Here is a 15,803-nt window from a genome sequence, read left to right on the forward strand (position 1 = left end):
TGCATTCTTGCTCCTGATCTGTGCCTAATGGTCAAGCCTCATGTCAGAAGTACAAGAACAGTGGGGTCTGCTCTCATGGAGAAAAGTTGGATCCGGGACATTGTCGGGATACTAATAGTGGCTGCAATTGCACAATATGTTCAGCTATGGCATGCGGTATCCAACGTCCAGTTACAGGAAGGAGTTGAGGATAGGATTGTGTGGCGTTGGGAGAAGTCAGGCTCATACTCGGCCAAGTCAGCGTACAATTTCTTCTTCGTGGGGTCTGTTCAATCTCCGGCCTTCCGATGCATCTGGCGAGCGTGGGCTCCCCTCCGAGTTAAGCTCTTCATGTGGACTGCTACAAGGCAGCGGCTCTGGACATCGGCTCGTCGGATGAAGCATGGGTTACAAAGCTGGGACGATTGCTGTCTATGCTGCCAGGAGTCTGAGACCTCTGATCACCTGCTTGCAACCTGCAGCTACACGCAGCAGGTATGGTACGTAGTTGACCAACTGACCGGAAATGCCTCATCCTTGCCAGCTGCCGGGTCTTCACTATTGGATTGGTGGTTACTCCGGAGACGAGGATTTCATGGCGCTAGTAAGCGAGGATTCGACTCCACTTTCACCTTAGTCTCCTGGCTCATTTGGAAAGAGCGCAATAATCGGGTCTTCGCCGGAAACATTCAAAGGACACCGCAGCAGCTAGCGGATGCAGTCGCGGCGGAAGCGGCGGCCTGGTACATGGCCGGGGCGCTTTGTCTCCATAGTGTGGGTTGGTGTTTTGTGAGCCAGTGATGTTAGGACTTAAGGTCTTCTTTGGTAGCTCCAGAATCCTGTAATCGGCACTGTGTTATACTGCCCGTGTGCGTGTGCCCGGTATAGGCCCGCGTTGTATTATTATTTCCATCTCTTCTTAATGGAATGATGCGCAGCTCTCCTGCGTATTCTAGAAAAAAAAACTATCGTGTATCAAATCAATAAATTACAAAGGTCAGTGTTTCAAAGCTATTTCAACAGCAAGTAGACCACCAGGGCAACAACCGAAAAGTCAACAGGCACAAGAGAGTAGGAATACAAAATCATGAAATCAACCACAAAGTGACACGGTGATTTGTTTGCTGGAATCCAGCCCCACAAAGAAGCTAAAAGGATTTCAGGCATACACCTTGCAGCTAATAATGGTTTGGACAGATCACCTTTCAGCAGTATACCCTATTGTCTTCTCTTCACCCGTAGCATTGATAGCTCGCAAGAAACATTGTTGAAATCTCAAAGCATTAATGAAGTTCAATTGCACCAATCCATTCACCCATTCGAACAGATGGTAACTTGCATGGGCGTTTAAGCAAAGTTGTTCCTTGCATGGGCGTTTACTTCAAGCTTTGTCTTGAGCTGTAACTACATGATTTGTTACCTTGCCTCTAGGGGTTGTAGCCTATAACTATTTTAGTTTCTTTATCAAGCAATAGACATTGGCGTCTCGTGCCGGTTCATTTAGAAAAAAAAAACAAGAAATGTGATGCTTCTTATACACAGCTACAGTGGTTAATTTCATCGCTGACTAATTTAGATAATGACGTTCGCTTGACCTGGCCCTGTGGTTGCCATTAAGGTCACGAGCAAGCGTCGCTGTACACGGCCACCGCGTTTGCCACCACAGCAAGAACAATCATGAACACTGCCAGGACCCTGTCTCTCTTCCTTGCTATCCCATGACGATCCCTGGCAATTAAATCGGCACAAACGACATCAGACGAGTAGCCACAAAACATGCAAAGCCATGATCGAGAAATCCGTGCTGCTCGTTGTAACAAACAAGCAGCTATCAGAGTTAACCTTAGCGTCATCGCCGCGGGAAAAATGTAGGCAACGCAGACGGAAGCTGTCGCTCCGGTGAACTGGAAGGCGTCCCAGATGTTCGGGATGAAGTTGGCGGCGAGGAAGATCACCGCGAGGAGCGCCGCTGTGAGCACGCCGAACCTCCGGTTGTCGCAGGAGAGCGGCCGCGCCGACGGGAACAGGAGGACGTCCATGTTGAGGCGCAGCGCCTGGAACACGATGGGGAAGACGAGCATGAGGTGGAGCACGTAGCTCACCCTGACGGCGTCGTTGAAGAAGGAGCTGTAGGGGATGCCGAGGTTGGAGTCGAAGTTGGCGAGGACGTCGTCGAGCGTCGAGTCGCCGAACAGGAGGAAGCTGAAGAAGCTGGTGGTGATGTACACGGCGGAGCACAGCAGCAAGGACGTGCGCACTATAGGCCTGATCTGCAGAGTGTCCCTGAGCTCCTTGCAAATAGGGTGAACTGCAACGTGTCAGTCAACAATGAGCTGCCGTTAGATAACTAATTGCAGCAAATCGAATGAATCTGGGCAGTTAAACAGTTCGGAGTTCCTAATGTTATTACCGTTGTAGTGGCAAATGTAAGCGGTGACAAGAACTGGAGCAGCCGTGAAGAGCCTCCAGATGGACGGCCAGTCATGGACATCGGGGAACAGCTGAGGCATCGGAATCTGTCCTCTCGCCAGCTTGAAGATGGCGATCCCGGCGGTGATCACGACGAACACAACGGCCAGAGCAACCGATACAGCAGACGTGAATCTCAGCGAGTCTGAAACGGATTACAAGCAATTAGACCTAGCCCCGACAACGAAATTGTTGCTACGGACGTGACAATTGCATGCTTACCAACGCGCTTGAAACATGCGAGCGGAGCGAACACGCCGAGAGTTGTGATCGTGAGGATGGCGAAGCGTCCGTTCCACCGGTTGGGGCCGAACCATCCTTCTATTACACCATGGTGGTGAACGCCGCTGGAGGAGGTTCCAGAGAGCACGTCACCTTGTTGTGTAGAGAGGACAGAGGAGTTAATAGGTTAATGGAGAAAAAACTCTTAATACGACGACACCTTGCTTACCGATGATGATCATGTAGACGACCATGACGCCGAGGTTGTTGACGACGACGCAGAACTGGAGGAACCCCCTGCCGAGCGGCCCGAATGCGTCGCCCATGGCCTTGCCGTAGGACTTGACGCCCGCGGCGCGGCTGAAGCGCACGAGGAGCTCGATGGAGGCGTCGGTGAGCAGCGCGGCGAGCACGATGAGGACGAGGCCCGGGGCGAGGCCGAGCACCTTCATGGTGGCCGGGAGCGCCATGATGCCCGCGCCGACGATGGTGGTGGACAGGTTGAACACCGCGCCGGCGAAGGACGCGCCGTGGAAGTCGTCGCCGCCGCCGTCGTCCCCGTCGGCTCCGCCGACCCCGCCGCGCTGCTGGTTCTTGGGGAGGAGCGACTCGGTGCTCTCGGTCTCGGCGGCGACCACGCCGCCGCTCGATATCGGCATCACCATCCTCGCGGTGTCGCTCGCGAAGGTGGCGCCGAAGCCCGGGTCGTTCCTGGGGAGGTGGGGCTTGCGCGGACGGAATTCCAGCTTCGAATTGCTGCTGATCCCTCTTCGTGCAAAAATGCGTATGGGTTGGAGTTCCTCCGCTTTGATGGAGCGCTGCGAGGAAGAATGGGGGAGTGGAGTGTATGGAGAAGCTTTGGTCGGAGGAGACGATGCGTCTTATTATTAGAGTGCCTCCTCATTTAGTAATCTTGGCGCCATGGCCATGCATCCGAGCTAGCTTTTCAGGGCCCAGTCGGAGCCTGCCAATTTGCCGTGCCTCCTCTCTCCTGCTTCCCTCCCGCGCGCGGGTTCGCGCCGAAGAAGCTCTTGCCAACTCGTGCGAGGGGAGCTCAGCGGAGGGCTGATGGGCTACAGTAAGGCCTCTACCAGCGTGGGCTTCTGATAGGCTAGAAGTGGCTAGGCTGTCGTGCTCGTAATGGGCTGCTACGACACCGATGGACCGTCAGACTGGATCTCACGTCGTTCAATTTCAATATGGTCCGTTCGGATTGGATCTCACGGCCCATGGCTGTCCCGGGATGGACCGCAGAATCCGTCCCCATTCTCTGGTCAGGGAACTAGGAAGCAAGATGAACTCCCCGCCGCCGCCGCAGCCACCGCCGGCGATGTCCGGTTGCGCCTCCCTTCTCACATGCCGGTACCTCTCCTTGACCTCCCTCTCCAGTCTCCAACTCTCCATGCTCACTAGCAATCCATTCTTGCTCACTCAGGCACTCAGCACATCGCAGTGCGTCCTCGCCGTCGCCGCCGCTGTCTCCCGACCCGCACAAGTGAGCGGGGCACAGCAGCGGCGGCTAACGAAGGACATCGTAACTGCGCCACGCATTTTTTGGTGCCAGGTAGTTGTCTCACTCAGACGCACGTCATTGGCTCAGATTCTTTTGGTTGGGGAAAACATTGACCTAAGGTTTGGCCCATGACGACCAGAACTGAGACTGTATTAGATCATTAGATGCGTACAAACGGTCAGTGCTGCACTGATATGCCAAACTCGAAGCATCAGCCTTTTTATCGTACCATGCTTGTCCTGATTATATGGTTGTTCAACAATCAACATACAAATGTATCTTATTTCCCTTGTCTTATTATATTTTTATGCTCTTGTTGTTAATAGTCTTGATTGTGCTATCCAATCCTAACCAATCTTTCAGAGTATAATAAAGCATTGATAGTCAGTAGTCAGTATGGTTGGTACAAACCATTACCTCAACATAACACAGAAATACTGTCCTCCTATTGTCTCTTCAGTTTCACAAACCAAATCATGCAAGGAAGTAGTTTGTGCGGTTGAGACTGTGCTGAGCTCCAAGGGCTCAGACCAAGGAAATTTTAAAGAAATGCTCTGGATAGTAAATGTTTCTGAACCATACAATCATGCTGCCAAAATCTAAGTAGGTGAACAAACTTAAAAGTAGCAAATTTATGACGAGCTATTTGCTCTTATGGTTCCTATTTTTGAACCATGCTTAAGTTTAGGTCTGCTTTAGGTTTCAAAGTAGTTTGATCTCTCTTAGATTATGACCTAAGAAGTGATATACTCCCTCCGTTTTTTGTTTATAAGGCATGACATGACTTGGCACGGTCTTCCAAATTACACTTTGACCATTCATTTATCCTATATTATATTGTTTATGGTTATAAACTTATGATCATTGTAGAGTATATTTGACTACGAATCCAACCATATAAAATTTACATTATAAAAATAAAAAATGATAGTTAAATTATTGGTCAAAGATTGTAAATTTGAATCCTGATATGCGTGTGCGCCTTACAAACAAAAACGGAGGGAGTGATATTTATACTCTTTTTATCTATTGGGCCATACAGCTTTCGGCAACCTCCTTGACATCAGTATCATTGTGTTTTTTTGGGGTAGTTTACCAATCTATTCATCGCCTAACTTTGTTCCTTTATTGATTTGTATTTTTCTTGTTTTATAGTTTGAGTCCCTAGAGGCCTATTAAGCTAAGTCGCTTTAAGGATGTCAGTCTGTCATCAAGATTGAGACTTACTTGTCATGTTCCTCCTGTTGTTGTGGATGGCACTCCAATGGAACTGGAAGTCAACACATGAGGCCTTTTTGGTGATAAATAGCTGCAATGTTGATGGGGGTTTAACCAAAACCCAAATAGAAGAGACTATAAATTGAACTCATATTGCTGGGTCTGGTCTATTTGCTATCAAAGAATACACTTCTGCACTGCAGGGAACCAAGGCCAGGTTCTTTGCTGGAGCTGAAGGCAAAAGTACTCCATCTATAACTCTTCTACACAAGGTTCCACTGTAGATCTTGGAGGTCTTCGCTAGAGCCATACAGGTACTGTATTATAAAGATTCCTTTTCTGTTGTAAGTATCCATACTGTTTTATTCAGAGGCTTAGGCTTTGTAGAAGAACGTAGCAATAAGTGCTTCCGAGGAAAAGGTGTTAGCCTTTGTTCAAGAAGAGAACAAAGGCTTTCTATTTGCCTCAGCCTAGTGGATGATTGTCATGGTTCTTAATTTAATAATTCTGTACAGGTAACCACAACATGATAATGCTGTTAACTGCATAGGTTTGCACAACCGTTTAGAAGTTTGTCTTTTATTCCATGCTCTTATGATGATTTGTTTTTCAGCCCTCTCATGATGATTTATTACTTTCACTGGGAATGCCTGTTTGAAAAATAATTTTCGTTTCTTTTTTTTTAACCTTTGCTGCATTCTTGTGCGTGCAGCAATGTTGTCAGTAGCTACCATCAATGTCAGCCAAGAGAACTCCATGGAATCAGTCAGGGCAACAATGGAGCGTCAAACAGCTCGCAGGACCCAGACTGATGCGACACAGATGATAGAATCTCTTTTTGCCAGTGTCAATCTTGCTAAAGATCTTTCTGAAAGGTGCAAAGGCAGAGCGTTGCAACTCAAGGGTGATGAGATACAAAACATAGCACAAGACCTGGAGAATACCTTGCAGAACATATATGATGATCTTGGCAGGATACCGGCATCAGCATTTGGCAGTAATGCTTACATGAATGTGCTTATCAAATCACAATCAATGAGGGGTTACTCTGAGGCTGATATATCCATGAATGTAATGGGCAACAGGCCCAGGAGGAGGTCTCTCTGTGATAATGATACTCCGAAGCTGGTGGACTTTCTGCAGGGAATGTACCATGAATCACATGAATATGGTGGCCAGATGTTCAACACCCTGCCGGAGGTTGCAGAATACATTGAGCCACTTTATGATGCATTCTTCTGTCCCCTGACAAATGAGATAATGACTGATCCTGTGACCATTGAGAGTGGTGTGACATGTGACAGGAGAGCAATAGAAGAGTATATTGAGAGGTTTTCAGTCAGTTCTGAACCTGTCTATTGCCCTGTCACAAAAATGCCAATGCAAAGTAAGACAGTGATGAGCAATGCTTCCCTGAAGAGTGTAATTGAAGAGTGGACAATGAGGAATGAGGCCATGCGTGTCAGGATTGCTCGCACTGCCCTCTCTCTGTCAACTGCAGACACAATGGTGCTTGAAGCCATGCATGAGCTGAAGTTGCTGGCCAAGTTGAGGTGGAAGAACAGGGAGCTGATGCATAAGATTGGGGTCACCAAGTTCTTAGCACGGTTGTTGGACAACCACAACGCACAGATTCAATGTGATGCTCTGGAGCTTCTGTGCTTGTTAGCTGAAGATGAAGAAGGAAGGGTAAGTATGAAACTTTCTTGCCTAAAGGAATTCATCTGCAATTTAGAAAAGTTTATACTGAACTGCTCAACATCTTAGCCTTGTTCTTCAAATTATGAGTTAAAAGTTTTCTGCATGACATACAGGATATCATTGGAAAAACTAAGGCCATCGCTAGGACAATAAAGCTACTCTCAAGTAATACTACTGATGAAAGACATGCAGCCATCTCTTTCTTGCTGGAGCTTTCGAAGTCACAGTTGCTGTTGGAGAATATTGGCTCAACACCTGGAAGTATTCTGATCCTCACCACAATGAAGATCAACAATTCAGATGATCCAATTGCTGCTGAGAAAGCTGGAGCACTCCTTAAGAACCTGGAGAAGTGTGCGAAGAACATCAAGCACATGGCTGAAAGTGGCTACTTAGAACCTCTTCAGAGACATCTAGTGGAAGGTGAGATGCATTTTTACAAGTATGTTAGTTACTTAGTTATTATCTTTACAAGTTTGGTTATGTTTAAATTCTTTTTTCGAAGTTTCTGAAAATGTAAAAACTACTAAGTGGCAATTCAGTAAACTCAAGCTACTAGAATGTAGCTGCACATGTCCAGTCTTGTATTAATATCAGTACAACATGAGAAAGGCTTTTACATTTCATCAGTGCAACACCAGAAATGTTTGCTCAGCATAAGAACTGAAATATTTCACTTAGTGCGACATGTTCCTGTAGTAAATTGGTGTTTTAAACTGACATGAAAATTACAAAACAGGCTCAGAAGAGATGCAGATGGAGATGGTCAGCTTCCTCAGCGAGCTGGTCCAAGAGCAGGAGCTCACCATTGACATCAACAGAAGCACGTCGGAGATCCTCATCAAGATGATGCACAGCTGCAACCCCATGGTCCGCAAGGCAGCATTCGATGTCCTTGTCCAGCTTTCCTTGCACCGCCCCAATAGCAAGATGCTTGTTGATGCAGGAGCTGTCCCTGTCATGATTGAGGAACTGTTCATCCGAAAGGTAGATGATGAGCCAGTGAACTCCATGGCCAGTGCTGCCACCGTCCTTGCCAACATTGTTGATTCAGGCATCGATCCAGATACCACGGTGGTGAACAAGGAAGGTCATGTTCTCACTTCGAAGTACTCCATCTACAACTTTGTACACATGCTCAAGTGCTTCATGCCAGATGACCTCAACCTCAGCATCATCCGAGTCCTGCTAGTGCTCACTGAGCTCACCAAGCCACTGGCCACGGTGGTCTCAGTCATCAGGGAGAACCACCGCAGCCATGCCATCGTCGAGCTCATGAGCTCCCCAATGGAGGCCCTCAGCCTCGCTGCGACAAGGCTGCTGATCACCCTGTCCCCACACATTGGTCACACCATCGTCGAGAGGCTTTGCAAGACGCAAGGGCAGCCACGCAAGCTTGTCAAAAGCATCAGCCATACCGGGCGCATCACTGAACGGCAAGCTGCATTGGCAACGCTCCTCGCGAGGCTACCTTACCGGAACACCTCGCTCAACGTCGCACTTGTGCAGGAGGGCGCTGTGCCAGCCATACTGGGTGCAATAAAAGAGATGCAGAACGGCGCTGCTAGATCAAGTAGGCACGCAGTGCCATACATGGAGGGTCTCGTGGGCGCGCTTGTGCGGCTTACTGCAACTCTGTACAGCCCAGAAGTGTTGAAGGTGGCCATGGACCACAACCTGGCTTCAGTGCTCACTGAGCTGCTCAACGGACCAGCTGGAATCGACGAGGTGCAACGCCTTGCTGCAGTGGGGCTCGAGAACCTCAGTTACCTATCCATCAAACTGTCTCAGCCGCCGCAGGATGAGCTGCTGTCAAAGAAGAACTCCATAATAAAGCTCCTGAAGGACTCGAAGGCGCACAGCAACAAGAAGAGCTCAAACCACCAGATCAACGTTTGCCTGGTGCACCGGGGAGTCTGTTCCCCGGCGACGACCTTCTGCCTCCTCGAGGCGGGCGCCGTGGAGGGTCTCCTGGGCTGCCTCGAGAACGACAACATCCGGGTGGTGGAGGCTGCGCTCGGAGCGCTGTGCACTCTCCTCGACGAGAGGGTGGACGTCGAGAAGAGCGTGGCTGCTCTCTCTGAGCTCAATGCGGCGACGCACGTGCTGGGCGCGCTGAGGCAGCACCGGCAGAACGTGCTGTGGCAGAAGTGCTTCTGCTTGGTGGAGAAGCTCCTGGAGCACGGCGACGACCGGTGCGTGAGGGAGGTGACCGGCGACCGGATGCTGCCCACGGCGCTGGTGAGTGCCTTCCACAGAGGGGATGCGAGCACCAAGCAGGCCGCCGAGAGCATCCTCCGGCGACTGCACAAGATGCCCGATTACTCTGCAACCTATGTGTCCATGGAGTTCTAGTGATTTACCTTAACACTATCAGATTTGTGCATATGCTACTCGTCTGTTTGAACAAAACTACAGAAGTGCATGACCGGAATACAATGTTGGCTTGCAAGTCTCGTTGTTTTTCGCGCACCACTGACTTTCTGAACCTGCCGAGTAGGCCTGGTTTGGTTTCGTTGCTTATTTTTAGCACCCGTGTTTAGATACTAATTAGAAGTGTTAAACGTAGGCTATTTACAAAATCCATTACATAAGTGGAGGCTAAACGGCGAATCTATTAAGCCTAATTAGTCCATGATTTGACAATGTGTTGCTACCGTAAATATTTGCTAATGATGACGTAATTAGGCTTAATAGATTCGTCTCACCGTTTAGCCTCCACTTATGTAATGAGTTTTGTAAATAGTCTACGTTTAATACTTCTAATTAGTATCTAAATATTCGATGTGACACGTGCTAAAAATAAGCAAAAGTAACCAAACGTTTAATATCTTTTTGAAAACGTTGCTTACGTTGAAAGGTTGCTTACGTTGAAAGGTAGAGTTTTATATGAATCCGCTGAGAACTCACCAGTTTTGGATCAATGTATAGATTTTATCTCTCTCACACAAATCTATAGTTAACACTACCTCCAATTTTCCACCTCAATGCGTCACTCTATCTAGAGTAAAAAATTATATCTTCTGGGTAATTGTCTACGACAATGGCATCCTGTACCAAGCATAATGTTCATACTGCGTGTACAAATTTTCTGAGATTAAACTACCATACCTCCATGCCATAGCCCATAGCCGACATGATTTACCGAAGACTTCGGCGAGCGGCGACCATTAACTCTCTATTTAACCTACGGTAGCCACCTGCCATTTCCCTTAGAACTGCGAACTGCCCATTGGCCGGTCATTGCCATCGCTCATGGATACGGCACCACCACAGACGCATGCCAGCAATGGCAGTGGCAAGCCACACGTGCTTGTCGTGCCGTTCCCAGCACAGGGTCACCTGCCCCCGCTCCTCGACCTCGCGGCGCTGCTCGCTGCGCGCGGGATCGCGGTCACCGTCGCCGTCACGGCCGGGAACGCCCCTCTGCTCGAGCCTCTTGTCACGGCCTTCCCGTCGGTGGGCACGGTCGTGCTGCCTTTCCCTTCCTCGCCCCTCCTCCCCGCGGGGTGCGGCGAGAACACCAAGGACCAACCAGGACACCTCTTCCGGCCGCTCATGGCGTCCCTCACCGCGCTCCGCGCGCCGCTCCTCGCCTGGTGCGAGGCCCGGCCCCGCGGCCGCCGCGTGACGGCCGTCGTCTCGGACCTGTTCGCGGGGTGGACGCAGCCGCTCGCCGCGGGGCTCGGCGTGCCGCGCGTGGTGTTCGTGCCCACCAACGCCCTCTACCTCGCCATGACGCAGTCCCTCTGGCGCCACGTGCCGAGAAGGCGCCGCCCCGACGACGCCGACGAGGAGTTCGCCTTCCCGGAGATACCCGGCGCGCCGAGATTCCCGTGGCGCCACCTGTCCTCGCTGTTCCGGAAGCACGTAGCCACCGGCGACGAGGTGTCCGACGCGATCCGCCAGTTCTTCCTGTGGAACCAGGACTGCGAGTGCTTCGTGGTGAACTCGTTCGCGGCGCTCGAGTCCGACTACCTGGCATGTGTTGGCAGGCGGGCGTTAGCCGTCGGCCCGCTGTCCGACGCCGTGGGCACCTCCAACGTCGACCGTGGCGGGAAGCCGGCGGTGCCGCCGGCGGAAGTGGCCGCCTGGCTGGACGCGCACGGCGACGGCTCCGTCGTGTACATCAGTTTCGGGACGCAGCACGCGATGCCGCCGGCGCAGGCGGCGTGCGTGGCCGACGCGCTAGCGCGGAGCTTGGCGGCGTTCGTCTGGGCGGTGAGGAGCGGCACCGCAGTGCCGGCGGGGTTCGAGGCGGCGACGGCGTCGCGGGGCGTGGTCATCCGCGGGTGGGCGCCGCAGGTGGAGATCCTGCGCCACCGCGCCGTGGGGTGGTTCCTGACGCACTGCGGCTGGAACTCGGTGCTCGAGGCGGTGGTGTCCGGCGTGGCGCTCCTCGCGTGGCCCATCGAGGCCGACCAGTTCACGAATGCGTGGCTGCTCGCGGAGGCCGGCGTGGCCGTGCCGGTGGCGGAGGGCGCTGACGCCCTGCCCGGCGCCGGCCAGCTGGCGAGCGCGATCGCCGCGGCGTTCGGGGAGGAGGGGAAGCCCGTGAGGGATCGCGCGATGGAGCTCGGCCGGAAGGCGGCGGCGGCCGTGGCGGAGGGTGGGAGCTCGCACGGGGACACGGAAGAGTTGGTGCGCATGCTCAATACAGTCGTGTAATTCCCATGGCACAGTAGTACTCGGAGTACTTTGCAGCTGGCGACCCCAGAGTCGGATTCTTCTTCTTGATTCTTGATTGATTTTTGAATCTTCCGAGATCAAGACGGAGCCGCCTCGTAGCGCACGCCAGATTCCGAGTATGCTTCCAGTTACAGAGAAACAACCTCCTATAAACGTGTACTCGCTCTTCCGATCTTCCCGTTCGAAAGGGCGAGATCATCGCACGCACGCACCTATGGACGCAGAGAACGCCGGCGTACCAGCGGACCTTGAGAACGGTGGCGGCGGCGGCGCTGTCGCCATCACCATCGAGATGGAGACCTGCCCGGCCGACCGGGGGCTCAGGGAGAAGCAGCTGTTCACCTGGCTCGGCGAGTTGGCCTACACAGTCGCCGTGGTCGTGGGCGCCGTGCTTTTCGCCGTCGGCATGGTGATGACGGCCATTGCCGACATGTAGGCAAATCAGGGAGGCCAGCCGCACGACATGACCACCATAGGGTACTGGGCGTTCGCGCTCGTTTTCAGCGGGGTAATACTGGGGCATCTTGGTGTCTTGGCGGAGCGCGAGGACCTGCTGCGATTCGAGGCGGACTAGTTAGCTGCAGCATGCCGCGCGTCAACCTGTGGAAAAAAAGAAGCAGGATGTTTTTAACATAGGGGCAGCAGGTACGTAGCGGCCTAGCGGGTTGCTCCGCCGGCGTTGTTGGGCGGCATTGCGCCCCCGATGGATCTGGCTTGGTGTTCAGGAAGGAAGAAGAACACCATGGTACTACGCTGCTACTCGATCGGAGTTTTTGTGAAAATAGAATGAGATACTCATGCGTTTAGGCTATAGTTAGGGACGAATACCTAGGCCAGATCAGGCAGGGCCTGTGTTGGAAGTTTGGAACTTTGAAATGAGAAGGATTGGTGTGGGATTTAATTTGAATTTCCCATAAATGATGTACTGGGCTCTACCCATGCCATCAAACATTTCAAATTTCGATAGAAAAATACATTTACAAGCGTTGAGTTTGCCTTCTTTCGTCCCATAATTAGTTTAAAAGACTAACTTAGATTTTGATCAAGTTAATAAAAAGTATCAATAAACTAGTTTAATTAAATTATCATAAATGTATTGATAATATGTTTATTTAACATCGTGGAAAATTATATGATTTTTTATAAGCTTTGGTTAAAATTATAGATGTTTGACTTAAAAGAAAACTAAAAGACAAGTAATTTGGAACAAAGGGAGTATTAAAAGTTAGCTCATACAACAATACTCGTATATTGCAACAAACTTGGTAGTCAAATTTGTGTACTAAATGTAACTGTGCAGAAATACAAATGGGCTCCTATGGTCCAGAATGGCATGATAACAAAGGCCCAGCCCAACCACAGGTCCTTTATCCTCTGCTCTGATATGTACTGCTGTGGCGGGGCAAACCCTAGCCGCCACCCGCCAGGCGTTAACGCTCGACGGGACACCGTCGTCTTCATCTCCGCAAGCGCTGCCAGCGGCCTCATCCGCCCCTGCCGCGTGCTCCCGCCGTCCTCGGTGCCTCGGCCGCCTGGCCCCCACCGGCCCTTCCCCTTCCTCCACTGGCGGCCGGCGGCTCCCGCAGCCATGCCGCGCGCGTTAGATTTTTCCTACCAAATACCAGTACCAAGCTCCCCTAGTCACATAGTTTTATAGCTCGATGTATATTCATTTTTCAGCGATTTTTCTACTCGTTTGTCTTCAATTGGTGTTGATTGGATGATTTTGTCTTTAGAACCACAGTCATTCGCTTGATTTTTCCTATACACATGCGTACGCCTTTGTTGAATCGATGGCTTTTGTTTTTGTTAGCTCGCACCATTAGCCCCCTGCTCTCTTGAGGTTGGATGCAGGGAAAAATGCGAGAAAAGGGTATACCGGTGCCAGATTCATGGACCGGGCAGGGGCTCTATACTTCTGGGGAAGCCAGTAAATTTCCTCAGGATCATATCTTCTGTCCACATTGCATCATCTTGCTGTTTTTTTCTTTGATGTATTCACATATGTTTCCATTGATGTATTATTCACATATGTGTTCTTCCTCCATTTCATTTTTTTAGTAATCAAGCTCTGGCTTATGGTTGGAAGCGATATGAGGAGATTGAAACATCTGAAAGTTTTCATGTGGATAACACACATCTGGTCTTCAAAGTTCTCTGATCGCTTCATGTCCAAAGCTTTTCTTTCCTTTGTAAGTCATTCTTTCATGTGTTGCTAGGTTCAAGAATCGACAATAGCTGTGAAGCAAAATGAGGAAGTCATACCATCTGAAAATGTACTGTTGATAATTCTGGGATGGTCTTCAAAGTTCTCTGATTGCTTTTTCTATGTAATTCTATTATCCAATTAATGTTTCACTCGTCCAGTAATATTCAAGCTTTTGAACTATGCCAAGCCTTAGTGATGCTTGAGTCTGAACTGTAGTGTTTTAGTCGTTGAGAAGCAAAATGAGGAGTTCATACAATCTGAAGTCTGATGTTGATACTATCATTAATGGTCTTCAAAGTTCTCTGATTGTTTCATTTACCTACTCCTTATCCAAATGATACTTGGCTACGTTCATTTTCTTCTGTGCTTGAAGCTATAGATTCAAAGTACTTCTAAATTTATAAATTATGTCTTGCCATGTTGTATTTTTGAGATGCGAAGAAGCAAAATGAGGAGCTCATATGATCTGAAGTATCTATATTTGTTGATACATCCATTCGTGGTCTTCAAAGTTCTCTGATTGCTTCGTCCACCACTCCACCCCATGCTACTTTGTCTTTATTGAAATCATATTTCTCCATCTTCATTTTTTTTGTGTGTGTTGTTATAGCTTTACAGAATTTCTTAGTTATGCTTGTACAAAGTTGTATTGGTGATTAAGATGTCAAAAGAAGCAAAATGAGGAGGCTGTATTATCTGAAGTATCTCATGTTGATACAAGATTCATGGTCTTCAAAGTTCTCTGATTGTTTCCTTGAATTATTATTCTATCAAAGCATACCAGTTTATACTTTCCAGCCTGGCATACTATCGTATCATTTTCGTAACTTTTTTGCACGAGTTCTTTACGAATCAACATATTGGCATGATCGCCTAATGCCTCTTTTCGTCTCAAAACAAAATTGAGGTGACTCTTGACTGTGAAGGTCTTGTTGTCAAATATATGATTTTTAAGGTTTGGTTGTGTCCTCATTCCAGTTTCATCCTTTCTCTGGTGAAGAGTGAAACAGATTGTTATGCATTGCTTCTTTGCTTTCCCAGAATGGCTTTGTTTGGTCACTGTCATCATTTTGTATTAGATGGCTGATATTGCAAACAAATTAGTTTGGAGCTATATAAAATGTCTTACTAATTACACTTAAAATGACCTATATTTGGGAATTTATCTCTGGTTTTGCAGCAGACTGACTAAGGAACATTTTTTTGTCTGGTTTGTTGATCTTTGCCTGCATTGCAGTACTAAAGTATTTCTGTATATGGTGAATCATTGCATATTGCACCTGATGGGTGAGTGACCTTTGCTATTGATCCAAGGGGAAGCTAGCAATCTCATCAGATCAGAATGCCTGGAGACTATTGTATTTTCTATTTTTTTCAAGTACTTGGGCTGATGTTCCAATTGGTGTAACATATAATTTATCTTGTCATAAGGCCCGAGTTGATATGACATTTGTAAAGGGATCATTCATCCACGCCAATTTGCAGCGTATAGTTTTCCGCCGTTGTTTATTTCTGCCTATGTACTGAGTTTGGTTATGTCCAGGTCGAAATGACATTTGTAAAGGGATCATTCATTGATGCACCAATCTGCAGCTAATAGTTTCCCTTTGTTGTTTATCTCTGCCCATTGAATTTGATTCAATGAATGGTAACGTGAACGGTAAGAATGTGATCCCCTTCTTTACTTGGTACCAGCCCGTAATGCATCGGAAAAGCTCGGCGCCTGGGCGATTGGGTTGGATCGCTTCCTGGTTGGTATCTGCTTTACACGCACTGCGACCTGATAACAGCCCATCAGAAACA

At 49.2% G+C, this 15,803-nt stretch overlaps 3 protein-coding genes, 4 non-coding genes and 1 pseudogene across 10 annotated transcripts; 7 read left to right on the forward strand and 1 right to left on the reverse strand.

The window, feature by feature from the left end:
• Window positions 1-1,447: 1,447 nt before the first annotated feature.
• Window positions 1,448-4,074, reverse strand: LOC117856376 (amino acid transporter AVT6A). Its single transcript, XM_034738758.2, has 6 exons — window positions 3,895-4,074; window positions 2,900-3,488; window positions 2,671-2,823; window positions 2,390-2,593; window positions 1,822-2,287; window positions 1,448-1,707 (listed from the first exon to the last, which is right to left on the reverse strand). Exons 1-6 carry the CDS (start codon window positions 4,072-4,074, stop codon window positions 1,599-1,601), a joined length of 1,701 nt encoding a protein of 566 aa, XP_034594649.2. The 3' UTR covers window positions 1,448-1,598.
• Window positions 3,874-9,554, forward strand: LOC117836392 (putative U-box domain-containing protein 42). 4 transcript variants are annotated; one of them, XM_034715813.2, is made up of 6 exons: window positions 3,891-4,032; window positions 4,106-4,234; window positions 5,339-5,715; window positions 6,114-7,090; window positions 7,216-7,525; window positions 7,842-9,554. In XM_034715813.2, the coding sequence occupies exons 4-6, from the start codon at window positions 6,116-6,118 to the stop codon at window positions 9,455-9,457; spliced, it is 2,901 nt and encodes a 966-aa protein (XP_034571704.1). In that variant the 5' UTR covers window positions 3,891-4,032; window positions 4,106-4,234; window positions 5,339-5,715; window positions 6,114-6,115; the 3' UTR covers window positions 9,458-9,554. The 4 variants fall into 4 exon arrangements, with proteins under 4 accessions (XP_034571696.1, XP_034571711.1, XP_034571704.1 ...); XM_034715830.2 differs by having other exon boundaries at window positions 5,605-5,715; XM_034715805.2 differs by lacking the exon at window positions 4,106-4,234 and having other exon boundaries at window positions 3,874-4,032.
• A 629-nt stretch (window positions 9,555-10,183) lies between these two features.
• Window positions 10,184-12,698, forward strand: LOC117856387 (UDP-glycosyltransferase 89B2). The gene has a single exon (XM_034738768.2). It carries the CDS (start codon window positions 10,358-10,360, stop codon window positions 11,768-11,770), a length of 1,413 nt encoding a protein of 470 aa, XP_034594659.1. The 5' UTR covers window positions 10,184-10,357; the 3' UTR covers window positions 11,771-12,698.
• Window positions 12,699-13,878: 1,180 nt separating this feature from the next.
• On the forward strand, window positions 13,879-13,957 carry LOC117841850 (small nucleolar RNA R160). The gene has a single exon (XR_004637427.1). It is a non-coding gene; the product is annotated as a small nucleolar RNA R160 (small nucleolar RNA).
• Window positions 13,958-14,035: 78 nt separating this feature from the next.
• Window positions 14,036-14,113, forward strand: LOC117841851 (small nucleolar RNA R160). Its single transcript, XR_004637428.1, has one exon. It is a non-coding gene; the product is annotated as a small nucleolar RNA R160 (small nucleolar RNA).
• A 120-nt stretch (window positions 14,114-14,233) lies between these two features.
• LOC117841849 (small nucleolar RNA R160) lies at window positions 14,234-14,311 on the forward strand. The gene has a single exon (XR_004637426.1). It is a non-coding gene; the product is annotated as a small nucleolar RNA R160 (small nucleolar RNA).
• A 131-nt stretch (window positions 14,312-14,442) lies between these two features.
• Window positions 14,443-14,525, forward strand: LOC117841848 (small nucleolar RNA R160; annotated as a pseudogene).
• Window positions 14,526-14,672: 147 nt separating this feature from the next.
• Window positions 14,673-14,751, forward strand: LOC117841846 (small nucleolar RNA R160). Its single transcript, XR_004637424.1, has one exon. It is a non-coding gene; the product is annotated as a small nucleolar RNA R160 (small nucleolar RNA).
• The last annotated feature ends 1,052 nt before the right edge of the window (window positions 14,752-15,803 follow it).

This window comes from Setaria viridis, chromosome 1 (genome assembly GCF_005286985.2).
Source record: "Setaria viridis chromosome 1, Setaria_viridis_v4.0, whole genome shotgun sequence".
NCBI classification, from domain to species: domain Eukaryota; kingdom Viridiplantae; phylum Streptophyta; class Magnoliopsida; order Poales; family Poaceae; genus Setaria; species Setaria viridis.

Bases quoted from the DNA above. Each gene is read 5' to 3' on its own strand.
- LOC117856376 (XM_034738758.2), bottom strand. From the start codon at position 4,074: ATGGAGAGTTGGAGACTGGAGAGGGAGGTCAAGGAGAGGTACCGGCAT. The intron at 2,824-2,899 runs GTAAGCAAGGTG...CTACACAACAAG, and splicing joins CGTCTACATGATCATCATCG to GTGACGTGCTCTCTGGAACC. The intron at 2,594-2,670 runs GTAAGCATGCAA...AATCCGTTTCAG, and splicing joins CGCATGTTTCAAGCGCGTTG to ACTCGCTGAGATTCACGTCT.
- LOC117836392 (XM_034715805.2), top strand. From the start codon at position 6,116: ATGTTGTCAGTAGCTACCATCAATGTCAGCCAAGAGAACTCCATGGAA. The intron at 7,091-7,215 runs GTAAGTATGAAA...CATGACATACAG, and splicing joins CTGAAGATGAAGAAGGAAGG to GATATCATTGGAAAAACTAA. The intron at 7,526-7,841 runs GTGAGATGCATT...ATTACAAAACAG, and splicing joins TCAGAGACATCTAGTGGAAG to GCTCAGAAGAGATGCAGATG.
- LOC117856387 (XM_034738768.2), top strand. From the start codon at position 10,358: ATGGATACGGCACCACCACAGACGCATGCCAGCAATGGCAGTGGCAAG.